Source organism: Mauremys reevesii, linkage group 18 (genome assembly GCF_016161935.1).
Source record: "Mauremys reevesii isolate NIE-2019 linkage group 18, ASM1616193v1, whole genome shotgun sequence".
Lineage (NCBI taxonomy): Eukaryota > Metazoa > Chordata > Testudines > Geoemydidae > Mauremys > Mauremys reevesii.
Genome location: NC_052640.1, coordinates 31,248,001 through 31,268,851, shown reverse-complemented (window position 1 = coordinate 31,268,851; position 20,851 = coordinate 31,248,001). Strand labels below are relative to the sequence as shown.

General features: G+C 47.4%; 1 protein-coding gene across 1 annotated transcript in view; it reads right to left on the bottom strand.

Annotated features, from left to right (window-relative positions):
• The window catches only part of HORMAD2 (HORMA domain containing 2), a 68,413-nt gene that overhangs the window by 1,510 nt on the left and 46,052 nt on the right, over positions 1-20,851 (bottom strand). The window contains exons 11-12 of the mRNA XM_039505251.1: positions 19,695-19,803; positions 18,730-18,794 (exon numbers count right to left, since the gene is read on the bottom strand). Coding sequence (XP_039361185.1) covers positions 18,730-18,794; positions 19,695-19,803 — 174 coding nt within the window. The remainder of the gene's footprint in view (positions 1-18,729; positions 18,795-19,694; positions 19,804-20,851) is intronic.

The following is a 20,851-nucleotide window of genomic DNA, read 5'->3' as shown; positions in this document are numbered from 1 at the left end:
CACGTGCACACTCACTCACTCACTCACTCAGCTCTTTGCACCTCTTGCTCCCAGCTCCTCACACGTGCACCACAAACTGAAGTGAGCTCCTTTTTAAACCCAGGTGCCCTGATTAGCCTGCCTTAATTGATTCTAGCAGCTTCTTGATTAGCTGCAGGTGTTCTAATCAGCCTGTCTGCCTTAATTGTTTCCAGAAAGTTCCTGATTGTTCTGGAAAGGGAAAGGGGACCATGTTAACCTGGGGCTAATATATCTGCCTTCTATCACTCTCCTGTAGCCATCTGGCCTGCCCTTTCACACTAGATACCAAACATACTGGAATCAAAATACCATGGTGATTGGTGTAGACAGACCAAAAACTTCCTTACTCATTTTCAGTTGCACTAGACACTTCAGTTGTACTTTTCAAAATAATGATCTTGCATTGCCCTCAAAGCTGCTTATGTCATTGTCCCTTATTGCAGATGTAAAGTGCAATCTTTGGTAATCTAGCCCTTACTGCTAGGAACTGAAGGGATGCTCCCAATACAACACATATTCAAGGCATGATGTGGTCATTGCAGAATTTCTCACTCATATCATCAAGACTTTCTATCTAGCCCATGTGGCTTTGGAATGGGGATTCATAACACGTACGTATCTATGGTCTTTCAAACATGTGAAATACCCAGATTACAGGTAGCATGAAAATAGTCCAAACTTTCCCCCATTCCATGATTCAATCTGTGTTTTTAAACTTGTTTCTCTTTCCTCCTCTTCATTACCTACCAAAGCAGAGACACACTTACTAACAACTTCCTTTCTTAATTCAAAAATGGAAAAAAACAGAACCACAAAGTGAGGCAGGCATGCTCTAGCCCAGCAAATCGCTTATGCAAAAACTTCCTTTTGATTTCAGTGGGAAAGGAGCAATGATAGGGTTGCCAAGTTGGTCGGACGTATTCCTGGAGGTTTCATCAAATGACATAATCTTTAATTCCTGGAGACTCCAGGATAATCCTGGAGGGTTGGCAACCCTAAGCAATGAACAGATCTCTAGGTCAGAGCCCCCAAGTTGAGAATGGCTGTTCAAATGGGCACTTCAAGCAGGTATTTATGCTACACCCCATGGAATTGCTTTGTCCTATCTGCTTCCTTATCCCACACAAAGGGCGCACAGAGGGAAACTATTGGGTCAATACATTCTCCCACTGGCCAGATTCCTATTGCCTCTATATAAATTCATGATATGCCCACATCTTGAATACTGTGTGCAGATGTGGTAGCCCCATCTCACGAAAGATATATTGGAATTGGAAAAGGTTCAGAAAAAGGAAATATTATTTATCCAAAGCTTGGTCCAACTGTGCTAGGTTCTGCACAAAGTCCACCTAGCACTTTCCCTGCCCCCATAAACTTACAATAGAAATAGACAAGACAGAAAATAGGTGGAAAGGGAAGGTCTTGCCCAATTTCAGCAGCAGAGCTAGGACAGAACAGAGGTCTCTAGACTCTTAGTCCAGAGCCTTATCTACTAGATCACACCACCTCCTTGGATGTAACCAAAGGCACTACTACAGGGGTCTGCAACCTCTCAGAAGGGGTGTGCCGAGTCATCATTTATTCACTCTAATTTAAGGTTTTGCGTGCCAGTAATACATTTTAACATTTTTAGAAGGTCTCTCTCTAAGTCTATATTATATAACTAAACTATTGTTGTATGTAAAGTAAATAAGGTTTTTAAAATGTTTAAGAAGCTCATTTAAAATTAAATTAAAATGCAGATCTTATCAGTTTAATGCAGTGGTTCTAAACCTGGGGTGCACGTGCGGAGGACCCAACAGTCCGATGTGATACGGTACCAGGCATGGTAGAAACAGGATAGACGGTTCAGAAATGGGTAACTGTCCGGGATGAGAGCTGGTAGTACATCCTCAGGTGCACCTTCAAAATGGGTGGGAGGCTTAGACTGTCCTTGACCCTGTCCGGAGGGGGGTGAGACGGTCTACGTCAGGAGTATCTGTTTCTCCGACGAGAAAAGTCTTGCCTCGTTCTAGGCGGGAAGGCGTGCTGCTGGGTGGTCTGGGGTTTAAATGGCTTTCGTTGGTTAGCTGGGGTATGCATACCTAAAGATTTGATAGTGTTTCTCGTGTCCTTTAAGGTATGCAAGCGGGAATCAGTTTGCTCTGCAAACAAGCCCTGACCATCAAAGGGGAGGTCTTGGATGGTGTTTTGGACCTCTGGCGGGAGACCTGAGGATTGCAGCCAGGCATTTCATCACATGGCAATGCCAGAAGCCAGAGTGCGCGCAGCCGCAGCATCGAGGGAACCCTGGAGAGAGGTCCAGGCCACCAATTTACCTTCCTCAGCAATGGCCCCGAGTTCCGTACAGGCCTCAGCTGGGAGAAGACCTTGGAATTTAAGGACAGAAGACGAAGAGTTAAAGTTGTATCTACTGAGGATCGCCAACTGGTTAGCAATCCTAAGCGAGAGACCCCCAGTAGAATAAATCTCTCTCTCTCAAAAAGGTCCAGGTGTTTAGTGTCCTTTGATATGGGTGCAGGCCCTTGCTGGCCCTGTCTTTCTCTGGTGTTTACCGCATACACTGCAAGCGAGCATGGGACGGGGTGAGTGAAAAGGTATTCGTAGCCCCTGGTGGGAACAAAGTATTTTCTTTCTACCCCCTTGGCTGTGGGAGGGATAGAGGCAGGGGTTTGCCAGAGAGACTTGGCATTACTTTGAATAGTCTTATTCATGGGGAGGGCCACCCTGGAAGGCTCCTCCGAGCCTAGAATGTCCACCATCGGGTCCTCTTCCTCCACAACATCTTCAATTTGGAGGTTCATACTGAGGGCCACGCACCTCAATAGTTCTTGAAGTACCCTAAAGTCCATCAGGGGTGGACCAGACGTTGACATGCCACCCACAGCCTCATCAGGGGAGGACGAAGACAACTCCACCGGGAGAGCCGGGGTGGGGACAGCCTCTTGGTCAGCCGCAGGTATCTCCTCTGGGGCTCCTGGGGTTGCCCCTACCCTGGATGCTGACTCCTCAGGTAGGTCCGAGTCCAGAGGAGGGCGGCTGAGGGTTGCCTCGAGAGGGCAGGGGTCCGAACGCAACAATGGCCAGGCCCCTGGGGGGGGCACCTTGGGCCTGAGGTTAGCCCGGGAGGTCCAGAATTGCCACTGAGGCTGCCAATTGGGCACTGGGCGGTCTTGTCCAAGGCTTCCCGGGCCTGACTGGGGAATGTCTGAAGCCCTCTCTGACCTCCCTGAGGGGGATTGGGACCGCAACAGCCAAGGAGGGGCAGTGCGTGAGTGTAGTAAGGGGGGCATTGAGCTCCTTGGTAGCCGAGGGTCATGGGGTGACCAGCGCCGCAAAGCCAATCGCAATCGAGAGCAGTGCCGCGATGAAAGGAATCGACACCACTGGGAGAGCACTGCACACTGAGGTGCTTGGGCCTGCGTCTTGAGAGGGCCGCAATGCAGACTCCATGAGGAGTTGCTTGAGATGAATTTCCCTCTCCTGTCTTGTCCGTGGCTTGAAAGCCTTACAGATTTTACACTTGTCAGCCTGATGGCCCTCCCCCAGACACCTAAGGCGGGAGTCATGGGGGTCGCCTGTAGGCATGGGCTTATTGCAAGACTTGCAAGGCTTGAAGCCCTGGGATGGCATGCCCCAGGGCCCCGCAGGGCAGTTGAAGAGTGTGGGACTGCCCTCAACGATTAACAACACTTAACACTATAGAGAAAAAACACTAACTATTAACAATTAACTAACAACGATTGAGATAAGCTAGGGATTAATGGAGCACGTGGGGAACCAGGAGACCACTGTTCCAACAACCCTCACAGGCGGTAAGAAGGAACTGAAGGGGGGTCGGGCTGGCAGGATCTTATATAGAACGCCATATTGGTGCCACTCCAGGGGGCTCCCCAGCCGGCCCAACGGGTAGCTGCTAGGGAAAAAGTTTCCGACATCCATGCACGCGGCGCACGCGCACACCTAACTGGAATTGATGTCAGCAATCACTCAAAGAAGAACACAAATTAAGCACAGGCACATAAGTACAACTACTTTGTTTCATCAAACCTGTGTATTTATTAGCATTATACATGTTTTAATGATTACTGTAATATACAAACAAAGTTTAAGTTTAAGTTTTTAAGCTAATTGTAATAATTTTTATAAGGGCTGCAGAGCACTGGGACCAGGCCAGGAGCAGAGCCCTGGGCTGCCTGCCAGTACCCTAGGCTGGCAGGAGGGCTGAGCAGGGCCAGAGACCCGGACCCCAGCTAGCAGGGGGCCAGGTGGCTGGAACCCCAGACCAGCAGCGAGGTGAGGGGTGCCGGCGGCTGGTATCCCAGGCTGGCAGCAGGCTGAGCAGGGCCAATGGCCGGGACCCCAGCTGGGAAGGGGCTGGCGTCCGGAAACCCAGACCGGCAGCGTCCGGAAACCCAGATGCTCAGCCCGCTGCCGGTCTGGGGTTCCAGACGCTGGCTCCTGCCAGCTGGGGTCCCAGCCGCCGGCCCCGCTCAGCGTGCTGCTGGCCTGGGATTCTGTTCACTCAGGCCGGCAGCCGAGACCCCAGCTGGCAGCAGTGTGCCAGTAAAAATTGGCTCGCATGCTGCCTTTGGAATGCATGCCGCAGGTTGCCAACCACTGAACTACTATGTACTGACCTGCAGAATGCAATGCATTTCAGCACTGTACTGAGTGACAAGGTGCAATATTTCTTAGTGGAATTTTTTTGTGTATAACTGCAGCTAAAATATGAATCATGCCATTACTAACTTCAGGCATAAAATAGGGCAGCTGGATGTAGTCTGGGAAAAGGTATTATGTTAAAAATAGGCCCAGATTAAAGCCCTCTTAAAGCCTGGAGGGGGAGGGTCTGGCAGCCGGGTAGCTGTGATCTGAGCTACCATGCAGAGACCAGGGTTGGAGCACCATTCCCAGCCACACACTGCAAAATGAGGGTCCACCATTTCCTGTGAACAGGTAGCATTATGCCATCTTTGCCCCCCTCATAGTCACAGACCTGCCAAGCCCTCAGTGTAAGTTAAAGCAAACCAAGGGCTCCTCTAACTTATTTTCTGCTTCCCATAGTGGATTATGGGAAGGAGAAAATAGCTAGAGAACAGCAGCATTCAGCCATACCCCCTCTTTTCCCTGGCCTGCCTGCATGGTAGGGGCTGAGAGTAGGGCTGGCGCAGAGCCACCCTGATGTTTTATGCCAGCAAGGAAGCACCTTACCCCAGAGTCCCAAAGTGTTCAAATCCAGGGAAGTGACTTACAGTCATCCCCTGGTAAATTAAAGAGCATATCAATGGATGCTAAGGAGAGTCATGCCCCATCACCTAAGCCTGGAGGACAGCATCTACAACACAGGTCCCGGAAGGTGTAAAACAGCAGAATGATCCTCAGGGATTTGTCATAACAGCAGATAATTTTCAAGGGGGAAAATAATCTCAAGAGTCTTTTAATTAAAGTGAGCTGGTCAAAGTTCTATACATGCTAGGTAATCAGCTGCAACTTATCCTGACTCACTGGAGCTGGAGTGCTCTGCACTTCTGAAAATCAGGCCCAAGGCTCTTCAAACTGAGTCCAAAACCCAAAGAACCCCAAATCAATGGCCACTTTAATCTCTCTCGCTACCTCACCTCTACAATGGGGGTAATTCTTATCCGCCACACAGACAGGGATTAATCCATGCTTACAAAGTGCAGCAAGAGCGCTGGCTGGAAGATGCTACGGAAGCAAAAAGTGGTATTGCAAGGCTCAGTTCTGATCTGATACCAGTTTACCCTGATGTGACTTCACTGACTTAGGTACTCCTGACTTATACCAGCATGAGTGGAGAATCAAACTTCTTATTTTTTTAAACCTATTCAAGCAGAGCAGAAGATGCAGAATGAAAGCCTGTCATTGCAGCGTTCCTATGGAAACTTGCCATCCTCATGTCCCCAGTAAATTATGCCAAGACGTCACTGTCTACTAGTGACTCTTCTTTTTCCCCTTGCTCATTGTGGTGAAAACACTATCATGAAACATGAGTTCCTCTTCCACAGGCTGGGAAGGTCACAGACCTTATCTCTACCTTGAGGTTTCTCTTGTGCCTTTTAAGGGACTAAGGAACAGAATGTTCAAGTTTAAAAAAGAAAAACAGGTTCAGAAGAAAAAAGTTCCAGATCCTCTCTACTCCCTCACCAAAGCCCCAATGGGTCTCCCAAAGGCACATGGGGCTGCATTGGTAATAATACCTAGCTCTTATCTACCATTGTTGTTTGCAGTGGTGTTGTAGCCATGTTAGTCCCAAGATATGAGAGCCTAACCGAACTGATAAAGAGCTCTGTGTAGTTCTAAACTAAACTAAAGCTTGTCTCTTTCTCCAGAAGTTGGTCCAATAAAAGATATTACCTCACCCATCTTGTGTCTCTGGCTCTTACCTAGCATTTTTCCATCTGTGGATCATTAATATATCTGATTGCAAGACTGGGGCCCAGCTTTATGGCATGCTCCCCACTTAGAATCATAGAATATTAGGGTTGGAAGAGATCTCAGGAGGTCATCTAGTCCAACCCCCTGCTCAAAGCAGGACCAATCCCCAACTAAATCATCCTTGCTTTATCAGACTTCCATGCTGACCCACTGATGGACATTCTTCAAGGCAACTACCCTACTCAGCCCACAGGGAATCTCAAAGTTAATGCTGAATCAGTCATTCTTAACTTTTGAGGGTTCCTCCAGGGAGGATTTGGGAGCCAGTGGCCAGCATGTATACCATGAACATCTTGTGGAGATAGTGCTGCTATGGAGGCTGACAGCCAGTGACAGAGGCTCTGGGCATCCATGTGGATGTCCCTCTGGCAGATCTCAGGAGATCTGAGGGTATCAGATCTACACCCCACCAGCTCTACTGGGGACCAAACCTCACTTCCCATTGTGCAGATCACTAGGACACTCTTTCTTGCACCCTAGACAGGAAAAACTAAGGTTAAGATTCTGTCATGGGTATTTTAGTAGAAGTCAGGGTCAGGTCACGGGCAATAAACAAGAATTCACAGAAGCCTGCAACCCTGTCCCTGACTTTTACTAAAAATACCATGGGGAGAGGGGAGACAAATAGAGCACTGCCAGGGACTTGCAGCTGCTCCAGCCCCACATCTGCTCCTGCAGTAGGAGCTCACCCAACCCTGGCTGCTAGTCTGGAAGGCCGCCAGCCACTGTTCTGCAGTGGCGTAGCCAGGTTCTAAGTGCAGGGGAAGCAAACATAAAAAAGGTGCCCCCCTTGGCTCCTCCTGTGGCCACACCCCCCTTGGCTCCTCCTCCATCCTCTCCACGCCCCCCCCCTTGGCTCCTCCGGCCACGCTGCGGCCATGCTGGCCCCCCCTCCCAGACACCCCTCTCATTGGGTCCCTGCTTACCTGGCTGCCCAGGTGCCTCTGATGAGCTACCTCCTCCTCCCCCATAGCCCCAGGGTGCCCAGCTCCTGCTGGTTCCTGCTGAGTCCAGAGCAACCTAGGAGCCGGCTCCCCACAGGGAACAGAGACCAAGCCCCGCCTGCTTGCCAGGGGCAGAATGCAGCGCCCCGCATGCCGCCCGTTTACAAGGGCGACAAACAACACCAAAGCGTGTCTTTACCTTGAGGTGCCCATGCTCCGGCCGTGACTCCAGCGCTGGCGGGAGAGCAGGAATGGGGAGGAGAGGGAGGCAGCTGCAGCTAATCCCCCGTTTGTGGCCAGGCTTCCCGCAGCAGCCGTGCAGGGCGCGTTTGCCCCGCATGGCAGCGTGCAGCCCTCCTGGCCAGGCGCGGGCGGCTGCACTGGAGTCCTGCAATGCGTGGCTCTGGCTGCGCCCGTGGTTTCCAGCCCCTCTGCCTATGCTGCCTGCTGATGGCAGCGGCTCAGATCTGCCCGGCTCTTTGCTTGCCAGGCGCAGTGGGCATCTCGCTCTCCGCACTGCAAGGGCTGGAAGCTGCCGGGCTCCCTGGGGCTCCCTCTAGACGACACCCAGGGCAGGAGAGTGTCCGTGCTCGGGCTCGCCGCCTCCCTGCCTGGCGGCCCCTGCCAGCGGCAGTGCCCAGGCTTGTCGGGGAGTACGCACGGATGGCAGCAGCTCCCACCCAGTCTGCGCCCCGGGTGCTCCCTCCCCGGACCGCCAAGGCAGGGCTGACAAAGCCAGTGAGCAACACCGCGCGGAGAGAGGAGGGGCCCAGGGGAGGAGGAGGACTGCAAAGTGCTCCCTGAGCAGCACCGCCCACAGGGCGATGTACTGGCTGCTTCGTAGGTGCAGGGGCCAGCAGCAGCGAGGGCTGCAATAACCTCTGTGGTGGGTGAGCGAGGGAGCACGGGGCTCCAGCCTTCTTCCCCTCTCCCCAGCCGTCAGGACTCTGCCTAGTGCCGGAATGTCTTGAGCAGTAGAGCTGGCGCCACAGCAGCTTAGAATCATAGAATCATAGAATCTCAGGGTTGGAAGGGACCTCAGGAGGTCATCTAGTCCAATCCCCTGCTCAAAGCAGGACCAAACCCAACTAAATCAAAGCTTCCCTCCTCCCGCCGCCGAGCCGCACTGCGCTGCAGGGACCCAGAGCTCCGGCAGCTCCCAGACACCCCACTCAGGTGCCACTTTTGAAAAATGTGCAGAGGGGAAGCGGCTGCTTCTCCTGCACCCCGCTAGCTACGCTACTGCTGTTCTGGTGGCCCTGGGGGCTGCTGCTCCTGCTCCGGCAGCACTGGGGCTGGCTGCCAGCAGGGGCTCTAGCTCATCCACTGCTCCTGCAGCAGGGGCTGACAGCCACTGCTCCAGGCCCAGTGGTGCTGACTCAACCCCAGCCACTGCTCAGCCCTGCCCCAGAAGTCACGGAGGTCCCAGAAAGTCACAGAATCCATGACCTCCATGAAAGAATCCTATCCTTAGGAATAACTCATGCAGAGAATGAATGGCCCTATCCAAGACACAGCTAAGAATCTGATGAGAACCAAGAGAAGCAGCCAGGAATTTCCTGACCTCACAGCGCTGTCCTGTTCCTCCCAGAATGGCCTAACAGGAAGGGAAGGGGCAAACTCAGCTCTGAATTTCTCTTTGAACTGATTGGGTGCACGTAACCCCAGCTGTATTGGAAGAGAGATGTTCTGGAAAGTTCTCATCAGATACAGCATTGTGTTGATAAGAGGACTAGAGATAAGCTTTTTTTGCAAATGGTTGAGATAATGACGTTACTACAAAAAAATGTTCTTCCATCACTCAGCTGAGATGCTGCAGCAGGAAATTTTCACCTTGCAATGGCTTTCTGTCCCCCGACTCTTTAAAAACTGTTTTCAGAGGGAAGATCATAGGACATAGACATCAAGGAAAACATTATACAAGCCCCATCTGTATTAGTGGGACTCACCAAAATCTGCCTTCACGGATATGACTGTAAGATCACAGCCTTAGTCACTAACAGGATGCTGTCATTCTGTCTGATGGACACTGATGCTCCTTGTTATACTGTCTCATCAATGAAAGGCTGCATTCCCACTGGCTTCAATAAGGGGTCAGTCCCTCGGGCAAACAGAAACAAGTGAATTTGAAATTAAAAGTTGAATAGTTTTCAAATTACAAAGGCACCATGCAATTTTTAAATTAACCTATTTTTGGTTGCCCAAGTTTGTATTTGATTTGTTACTCCCCTTTTAACTGATTGCATAGGCTTCCCAGAAACAGCAGCAACCACTGCCTGTTGGAAAACTGAAAGATTTCTTAAGACTAGGTGGCAGAATTAAACAACGTTTAAAAAAAATTAGGCCTTCACTCTGTTTGCTAAAACTTCTCAAGTCACTAGGAATCACTCTGAGGCCTCAAGGCATAGCTTGCCGTATGAGAGAAAAACATGGATATGTACACATGGCAATCTTGTACCCATCTTTTAATGAGATCTCAGTCCAATTGGTAAGTGTATATTTGATTGGATGGCTCTGATCTATCCTGCAAAAAGTTTGCTAGGGCCTTGATGCTTGGATGAAGCAAACAAAATCAGGGCCTCATTGTGGTAGGCACTGTACAAAGACATGGTAAGAAACAGTCTCTGCCTCACAGAGCTTACAATATAAATAAACAAGACAGAAAAAGCATGGAATGGGAAACAGTGGCATAGAGAGCTGACGAGACGTGCCCAGGTCAAACAGCAGGCCTGGAACAGCACCCAGGCCTCGAGTCCTTGTCCAGTGCCCTGTTAGCACAGTGGTTTTCAAACAATGGGGCGGGCTTCCAAAGGAGGGGCAGGAATGTGTCAAAGGAGATGCCAGCTGTGTGCCTTTTTTTTTTTTCTTAAGAGCTCCAGCTGTGAGCCCCAGGTGGCTGGAGCTTGTGCAGAAGGACCATGCACACCAGGAAGGTGAGGATAAAGGGGACAGCTGGAGCCCTGCCATCCAGGTGTGGGCTTTCCTCTCCCTCCCTCAATCCCTCACTGGGAGGCGGGGGTGCTCCGGCTTCCCAGGGTTGGCAGCAGCGCAGAAATAAGGGTGGCAATGGGGCACTAAGTCTGCTGTGAAAAGTGATACTGACCAATATCACTTTTCACATTGCTACTCTTACTTCTGTGCTGCTGCTGGCATGCACTGCCTTCAGAGCTGGGTGCCCAGCCAGCAGCTGCTGTTCCACTCTGCCTTCAGAGCTGGGGGTTGGTGGTATGTGTCCTTTTGGGGGTTGGGGGGTAAATGACTATAGACACAAAGAAGGGGGCCCCAATCAAATATTTTGAGAACCACTGAGTTAGGGTATACCCACACTGCAATAAAAGACCTGCAGACCAGCTGTGGCTGGCCTGGGTCAGCTGACTTGAGCTTGCAGGGTTCAGGCTGCAGGGCTATAAAACTGCAGTATAGATATTCAGGCTTAGGCTGGAAGCCCTACTCATGGGGCCTCAGAACCCAGGCTGCAGCCCAAGCCTGAATATCTACACTGCTATTTTTAGCCCCAGAGTCCAAGCCCTGTGAATATAGAATTGTGGACTAGATCCTCAGCTGATGTAAATCAGCATAGCTCTATTAAAGTCAATAGAACTAGGCTAACGTATACCAGGTGAGGATATTGTCCAATTTGTCAAATGCTGGAGGATTAAGTAGGAAGAGAAGCTTTAGTTGGAAGCAGCAAGTGACCTCGGAACCAAAAGTAGGAGTGGGCTGATAAAGTTTGCGGATGACACCAAGTTGGGGGGTATTGCCAATTCGGAAAAGGATCGGGATATCCTCCAGGGAGATTTGGATGACCTTGTAAACTGGAGTATTAGTAACAGGATGAAATTCAATAATAAGAAGTGTAAGGTTATGCATTTAGGGATGACTAACAAGAATTTTAGTTATAAGCTGGGGACGCACCAGTTGGAAGTAACGGATGAGGAGAAGGACCTAGGAGTCCTGGTTGATCGTAGGATGACTATGAGTAGGCAATGTGATGTGGCCGTTAAAAAAGCTAATGCGGTCTTGGGATGCATTAGGCGAGGTATTTCTAGTAGAGATAAGGAGGTGCTAGTCCCGTTATACAAGGCGTTGGTGAGACCTCATTTGGAGTATTGTGTGCAGTTTTGGTCTCCCATGTTTAAGAAGGATGAATTCAAACTGGAATGGGTACAAAGAAGGGTCACTAGAATGATCCGAGGAATGGAAAGCCTGTCGTATGAAAGGAGACTTGAGGAGCTCGGTTTGTTTTCCTTAACCAAAAGAAGGATAAGAGGAGATATGATTGCACTCTTTAAATATATCAGAGGGATAAATACCAGGGAAGGAGAGGAATTATTTCAGCTCAGTGCTAATGTGGACACGAGGACAAACGGATATAAATTGTCAGTCAGGAAATTTAGGCTTGAAATTAGACAAAGGTTTCTAACCATCAGAGGAGTGCAATTCTGGAACAGCCTACCGAGGGAAACAGTGGGGGCGAAGGACCTCCATGACTTTAAGATTAAGCTAGATAAGTTTATGGAGGGGATGGTATGATAGGATAACGGGTTTAGTCAATAGGTCAATAACGTGCCACACTGGTAATTAGTACAAAGGGTCAATGTTGGGATATTGTTAGCCTTTTCCAGAGGGTCTGGCTGGAGAGTCTTGCCCACATGCTCGGGGTTCAGCTGATCGCCATATTTGGGGCCGGGAAGGAATTTTCCTCCAGGGTAGATTGGCAGTGGCCCTGGAGGTTTTTTGCCTTCCTCCGAAGCATGGGGCAGGGGTCGCTTGCTGGTGGATTATCTGCTTCTTGAAGTCTTTAAATCATGATTTGGAGCATTCAACAGCAGAGTCAAGGGAGAGAATTAGTTCAGGAGTGGGTGGATTGGCTTATGTGGCCTGCATCTTGCAGGAGGTCAGACTAGATGATCATAATGGTCCCTTCTGATCTTGAATTCTATGATTCTATGATTCTATGATTCTTGTTTAACTCCAAGTCTGTTCAGTCATTGAAAAATATAGAAGTAGTATGAAAAGTAAGTGAAGGGGCTTCTGCTTTAGATTCAATATATATAAAAGTCCTTCTGTAAGTCCATCCCTCAGGCCTTTATAAAAAGTGTACTTATAGTCAGAAAAGTCTGTTTAGGGAGGAGGGATAGCTCAGTGGTTTGAGCATTGGCCTGCTAAACCCAGGGCTGTGAGTTCAATCCTTGAGGGGGCCACTTAGGGATCTGGGGCAAAAATTGGTCCTGCTAGTGAAGGCAGGGGGCTGGACTCAATGACCTTTCAAGGTCCCTTCCAGTTCTAGGAGATTGGTATATCTCCAATTATTTATTACCTTTACAGCACCTAGCAAAATGGAGTCCTGGTCAACAACTGGGACTCCTAGACATTATAACACAAATAATAAATAAAACAACAATAACTAACAATGGCCTTTTCTTCTTCAACAGATCTGCACCCTGTATGTCTCTCCCAAGTCACATCTGCTGACCTTATGGACAAAAATAAGACTAATACTTTCTAATCCTGCTTTCCCTGCACAGCTATGGGAGAGGGAGCTGGAGTCCCTCCCTACTTGGAGCTCATCTACAGATCAATGAATTCAGCTTTCAGTACTTCTCACTTGCTTTTTATGAGCCCAATTTAAGCCTTCATAGGGTAGCTCAACTGCACATTGGTACTTGTATTTGAATGTCCATTTTTCAATTGCACAAGCTTTTGACTTGGTGATGATGCACAAGACAGACAGAATGAAGCAGCTTGACTCAGATCCCAGGGTGAGTTTGTAGGACTGGCAGTTAAAAAAATACCAGCACTCTGGCCAAGATTTTTAAAAGCAACTGGTGATTTTAGGAACCTCTATTTTTGGGTGCTCAACTTGTGACATTTTAAAGAGGCCTGGTCTAAGGGTGGGTGCTCAGCACTTTTTGAATACTTAGTTCTTACAAGATGTCTCAAGTTGGACACCCAAATATTAAGGTTTCCAAAGTCACTTCAGTCACTTTTGAAAATCTTGGTCTTAACTTTTAACTTGCAAAATTTGATATACGGTCACTGAGGGAAATCAGGAACCCTACAATGCCATGTTTACGGTCATATTTATGGGCCTGGTTTACACTAAAGCCCCATCTACACCATTCTGGCAGTGTCTTAAAGTAGGTGTAAACTACATTTATAGGCCCCTTTGCATTCTCAGAGCAGTTTAAAGGGGTATTAATGTAAACGAGAATCAGGTCATCAGAGTATAACCACAATAAAGACCTCAGGATTTCTTCTACAAGAACTCATCTGAAAACATTTACCTGATTATAAAAAAAATTCTGTAATAGGAGACTGTACTAATTCTATGAAGCTATCTACAAAACAGGATGCCTTCATTCATTCACCAGTTATTATGTCTGATAAAATGATTGCTTCTGCTCATATTACCTACCCTTGACCACATCTGCCAATACTTAATGTTGGTGTGGATGGGTACAGCTTGCTCAGGAAGGACAGACAGGGGAAAAAGGGAGGAGGTGTTGCCTTATATATTAAAAATGTACACACTTGGACTGAGGTGGAGATGGCCATAAGAGATGGAAGTGTTGAGAGTCTCCGGGTTAGTCTAAAAGGGGTAAAAAACAAGGGTGATGTCATGCTAGGAGTCTACTACAGGCCACCTAACCAGGTGGAAGAGGTGGATGAGGCTTTTTTCAAACAACTAACAAAATCATCCAAAGCCCAAGATTTGGTGGTGATGGGGGACTTCAACTATCCAGATATATGTTGGGAAAATAACACAGCGGGGCACAGACCATCCAATAAGTTCTTGGACTGCATTGCAGACAACTTTTTATTTCAGAAGGTTGAAAAAGCTGGAAAGGTATAACAAGTGGGGTTCTGCAGGGGTCTGTTTTGGGACCGGCTCTGTTCAATATTTCATCAACGACTTAGACATTGGCATAGAAAGTATGCTTATTAAGTTTGCAGATGATACCAAACTGGGAGGGATTGCAACTGCTTTGGAGGACAGGGTCATAATTCAAAATGATCTGGACAAATTGGAGAAATGGTCTGAGGTAAACAGGATGAAGTTTAACAAAGACAAATGCAAAGTGCTCCACTTAGGAAGGAACAATCAGTTTCACACATACAGAATGGGAAGAGACTGTCTAGGAAGGAGTACGGCAGAAAGGGATCTAGGGGTTTGGAGAGGAGCAGACTCACCCTGCGGCGCCTCCTGCTGGTGATTTCTGGGAATTAGCTCGATTTCCAGCCTCGAGCACCCGCTGCAGGCCGGTGATCTGCCTGTCCTCTGGCCCCCGTGTCCCTCCCAGACCCGGTGCCCTTGTGCCTGGGGTGCTGCCCCTGGCAGTAACCCCTTTCTCTCAGGGTCTCCCCCTCCCAGAGGAATCCCCACTTACTGTCCCCACCTCACCTCAGTTACTGCCAGTCATTGTCTAGCCCCCGCGCCCTGGGGCAGACTGCAGTATCAGGTTGGGTTTGGACCTGCTGCCTTGGCTACCCTCGGGCTGCCCTCTGCAACCCCCAGTATCTATTAGCCCAATGCTAGGCCGCAGCCTGGGGCTTTCCAGGCTGGAGCCCCCCAGCTCCTCTGCCTTTCCCCAGCCCTGCTCCACTCAGGTACCCTGTCTCTAGCTCCCTGCAACCAGGCCCTTCTCCCTCTATAAACAGAGAGAGACCGTTGAGCTCCTGGCTCCCAGCCTCTTTATACAGGCCAGCTGTGGCCTCCTTGGGGCGTGGCCCAGCTGCAGCCACTTCCCAATCAGCCCAGCTTAGCAGCGCCCAGCCACAACTTTCCCCCAGGGCTGTTTTAAGCCCTTCAGGGCAGGAGCAGGGTAACCACCCTGCTACAGGGTTATAGTGGACCACAAGCTAAATATGAGTGAACGGTGTGATGCTGTTGCAAAAAAAGCAAACATGATTCTGGGATGCATTAAGAGATGTGTTGTGAGCAAGACACGAGAAGTCATTCTTCTGCTCTACTCTGCGCTGGTTAGGCTTCAACTGGAGTATTGTGTCCAGTTTTGGGCACCGCATTTCAACAAAGATGTGGAGAAATTGGAGAGGGTCCAGAGAAGAGCAACAAGAATAATTAAAGGTCTTGAGAACATGACCTATGGAGGAAGGCTGAAAGAATTGGGTTTGTTTCGTTTGGAAAAGAGAAGATTGAGAGGGGACATGATAGCAGTTTTCAGGTATCTAAAAGGGTGTCATCAGGAGGAGGTAGAAAACTTGTTCACCTTAGCCTCTAAGGATAGAACAAGAAGCAATGGGCTTAAATTGCAGCAAGGGAGGTTTAGGTTGGACATTAGGAAAAAGTTCCTAACTCTCAGGGTGGTTAAACACTGGAATAAATTGCCTAGGGAGGTTGTGGAATCTCCATCTCTGGAGACATTTAAGAGTAGGTTAGATAAATGTCTATCAGGGATGGTCTAGACAGTATTTGGTCCTGCCATGAGGGCAGGGGACTGGGCTCGATGACCTCTCAAGGTCCCTTCCAGCCCTAGAGTCTATGAATCTATAAATTAACCCACAAACTTCACTCAATACTCTGGCTTCCTGATTCAAGTGGAATCTATACTGGTCATTTGGTTTGCCTCCTTTCTACTCATACATTAAGAAAGGAAAGTCCCTTTGGTATGGAAAATAATGATTAATTCAAATTAGCAATGGCTTTATCAGGATGATCTGCTTCTTCTGACTAGTGACCTGATTTCATTTTCCCCGAAATTGACTTAAAAACAAAAAAATCAGCCAACTTCTAATCTTCCATGATGAATTTTTTGCCAATAAAAATGGTACTAAAGAGTCAATAAAGTGAAGAAACCCTTGTCAAGCAGATCAGTGCAGTGCAATGCAGATGGATTTGAGGGGTGAATATTCTTTAGAGGTGTTCAATAGGTAGAGCGACTCCTCCGTTTTTTCAATCACCAACGTTGTGGTTCTGAGCACCACCTTCACAATTCCTTGCCAACACCACTGTGTGCCAACTGAAGTTCATCACACTGCATGAGGTATGTGTCTGATGCTATGAATAGAACATGATGTTACATGAAGGATGTCAGAGCATGATTCAGTAGGACAAAATGAGTTACCAAAAAAAAGGCTCCTGTTTTCACACTGATGATGGAATAAACAACAAATCAGAAGGAAACTGGAGGCTGTACTTCAGAGAAAGATGTGGTTAATGTTTGATAAAGATCAATTTGGGCACAGATCTTCATCTTTGAGAGACAAGGCAAATGTTTCAGACAGGGATAGTTTAGCTGCTGAAAGGCAAAGCTCACTTGGTAGCACATTCTTATCTCTGAGTTAGAGAGTCATGGGTTCGAATTCCCACAACAGTGTTTAGGCTCCTATCCAATGCTGACACCACAGTGCAGTACTAGGGGATAGATAGAGGTGCCACCCTTTGAATGATATGTTAAGCTGAGGTCTCCACTTGCTGTGTGGGTGAAAGACAGACATCTCACGATCCATCATCATGTGAATATGCTCGTGGAGCATTTCTTGTATCATTCAAACTAACTCACTGTATAAGCGCTTAGTCCTGCACCATTCAAGTCAATGGGAGTTTTTCCCTGAGTTGTTTGGAGACTGATTGTTCGGTGGCTGGGACTAGCTTACCAGTCGTGTTCGTCCCATGGTATCTGAGACATTGCACAGGAAAATATTAGTTTCTTAGACATTCTGGCGAGTGAATATTGATTTTTCAATGGAGACGAGTGCATAGATCCCCAAGTATGAAATGTGATGTATAAAATCAAATTCTAGGCTCCTGGTCAATGTTCAAATAAATGGGCTTTGTAAAGAAGTTTTCTGCAGTGCTTTGACAAACCTGTTACCTAAAGACAAAGAACCAACAGAGCCTATGGCCCATGCACTCCCTCTTGGGGTGGGGATGAGGGATCCAATTTTGGCCAGTAGATCCAAATAACCCCCAAACACCACTTGTGGTGTTGCATATATTCATTGAGGAATGCTGCTCCACAATGCCCAGAGGGAAAGAAGCCAGGTTAGGCCAATCACCCATCCAGTCTGGTATCCTTTCTCCACAATGGCCAATACTAGATGCTCCAGAGAAATGTGCAAAAACTCTTGTAGAAGACAGTTATGGAATAAACTGCCAATACAAAGTTTCTTTCATTGTTGTATGCAGTGTTGTTGCAGTCATGTCTTTCCCAGACCTGAAGAAAAGCGCTGTATAGCTCGAACACTTGTCTCTTTCAATAACAGAAGTTTGTCCAATAAAAGATGTTACCTTACTCACCTTGTCTTTGTAAACCCCATCAGTCAGGGTTTATGCCCTGGGCCATGAGAGTTTATATCCTTTACAAACTTTTATCCTATTTAATAAAATTGTTGATATTCTTAATCATATTTATGTTTCATTCTTTTAAAAAAAATCCTAGTAGGCTCCTAGACAAAATAAAAGGACTTGGCAGTGAATTCTAGTTCTCTGGGAGTTTCTTAGGGTATGGCTACAGTTGCAGCTGTACAGCGCTGGGAGTTAAACCTGTCTTCGTACAGCTGAGTAGGGAAAGCACTGCAGTCTGTCCACACTGCCAGCTGCCAGCGCACTGTCGAGGCCACATTTGCAGCGGCATTGGGAGCGGTGCATTATGGGCAGCTATCCCAGCGTTCAAGTGGCTGCAACATGCTTTTCAAAAGAGGAGGCGGGGTGGAGTGTGACAGGGAGCATGCGGGGGGGAGAGAGTGGGTTTTTGGAGTGCCCACACTGTGTCAGCACCCTGCCTTGCAAGTTCCGACCCCCCTCCATCCTCCACTCCTCTCTCACTCACTGAAAGCAAACAGCGGCTGTTTGTTTTTTCTCACGGACCAGATAAGCAGCTGCCCCCCGAAAGGGACCCCCCCCTCTCTTTTCAAGCAAACATTAGCTGTGGGCGTTCCAAAGGGAGCCCCCCACCTGCCTCTATTCATTTACAGCAAACAGTAGCTGTGTTTGTTTTTTTGATAAGCAGCTCCCGGAGCCCAGAGTTCACAACAAAACAAAGAGCGGAACCTTCACTTAAAAGGATTATGGGGAGTTTCCGGAGGTCAATCACTGCGTAATAAGATTACTCCCCGTTTACACTGGAGCACCAGCGTCTCAGCCACTCCGCAGCAGCTGTTATTCCACTCGGGTAGGTGGAGTACCTGCAGCGCTGTAGCCACGGAGACACAGCGCTGTATGTGCCTTGCCAGTGTGGATAGGGAGTGAGTTACAGCGCCGTGGGCGGCTTTATTGCGCTGTAACTCTCAAGTGTAGCCAAGGCCTTAGTGCTAATCACAAGCAAGCCACAGTGATGCTCACCTGCTGAGAAGCCTTAGTGCAGGGTACTCTGTCTGACCCCTTCACTCCCATGTCTTCTTTTTTACCTAAAACGTAAACATTATAATTTGTCAGCTGTGTCTACCTTAAAGACAGTGTCCAGCAGCGTGACTGGATTTGATAGATCAAAATCTCATGGTGGCTTTGAAGTTGCACTTTGTTTTCAGACAGTGCTGACATTTCATTCTCAGAAACAAACACTCTGTGGTATATTCTCATCTCAATGTGCAGCAAATTACTTACATAAACCCTTATCCAGAAATTTATACTAAAACTCAATATTTTTAATTGACTAAAATACAATTTACTGAATTGTCCACTTAGTGGTGGCATTTCACAAGCTGTATTTGAGAGCTTGGAAAGTTATGTATAAATTTACAGTATCAGAAGCTTGATTTTGAGAGGGACAATTTGGTGATTATTCACATTTGTTCAGTTTTAACATATAGGTGGGATTTGTAATGTCTGACTGTAGCTATCCAGAGGACAATAGGATCGTTATAAATGTAGATAATACAATTCAATATTGATGAAATATCTATTTTCTATGTATTAGAACAATTTGCTGAGATGCTGAAGTGGAGGACAAAGTGATAAGATGATAAGAATTGCATTTACTGTTAACATTTTACAAACTAAACATACATATCAAGGCCCACTGTTATCCTCTTAATGAATCCAACCCAATTTGCTTTTTAAGAGCAGTTTAGACAACCCCTGTCAGGGATGGGTTTACTTAATCCTGCCTCAACACGGGGTGGGTGGGGTAGGGGTTGAACTAGATGACCTCTGCAGGTCCTTTTCAGTTCTTCATTTCATGATTCTACAATGTTAAGCCATCCTGGAAAAATTCTGCTCACCCAGGGCAGGTCAGTTGGTGAAACACATGTACTGTGTCATTAATGCAGTTGTTCAGGAGCCTTTTGTTTTTAAAGCAGGACCTTTACCTGTGTCTTGAGGGTTAAGAAAAGATGCTTCATTTTTGCAGCCTGGATCTGCATCAGTTTCACCCTTCCTATTTTTACTCGACTCTACTATGATGGGCAGAGGATTGTTCTGTAAAGAAAACAGTGCATTCCCTTAATATCCTGACAGAAAACACAATGCCTAAGGGCTTGTCCATACAGAGACTTTGCGCACATCAAGCCATGGTGTAAATCTACAGCACACAAGCTTGCTAGGGAGTGCACTACAGAGCTTTTAATGTGCGGTAGCAGGGTCCTCATGGCCAGTTAGTGCACAGCAGGCTTAGGGCACTGTAGATTTACGCCCCATCTTGCCATGCACTAAGTCTCTATATAGACAAGCACTAAGAAATAAAATCTTACCCACAAGAACTACTCAGATTGAAGACAGGGTGGATAAAAATCCATGATTTAAAAAAAATAAATTAAAAAAAATCAGATTTTTTTTATTTAAATCAGATTTTTTTGAAAAATGCTTTTTGAGGGAAAAACCTATCTAAAGATAGTTTTAATTAAGATACATAATAGCTCAAAGATATTGCATCATGGAATAGGGATTATAAATTCTAATTCTATAGTATGAGACAATATATTCATGTCATGTTTAAGAAAAGTTTTGTAAATGAGTTCCAAAAGTTCATGGATTAGGGACACAATTTTATAGGGTTCCAGGGGCTTCTGTATAGATTATTTAGGTTAATCTTTCTATCTACCCAATGGCGTTCAGTCTAGAAGATACCATTGGAGATGCTTAGTTTTGCAGTTCTCAAACTGTGGATTTGTGTTTCCAGAGACAACATACTTGTTAACAGCAAAAATGTTTTTAAATAAATAATATATAGTGGAGAAAAATAACAGACCTCAACCCTATTGTCCCTCTGCAAATTTGTGTACACAGTCAATCCCTTACCTCTCTCTAAGGCCTTGGCTACACTTGCGAGTTACAGCACAATAAAGCAGCCCCGCGTGCTATAGCTCATTTCCCGTCCACACTGGCAAGGCACATAGAGCGCTCTGACTCCGCAGTTACAGCACTGCTGGTTCTCCACCTCAGCGAGTGGGATAACATTTGCTGCGCCCCCACTAGAGCGCTGCAGCACCAGTGTGAACGAGGTGTTGCATTACTGCGCTCTGATCAG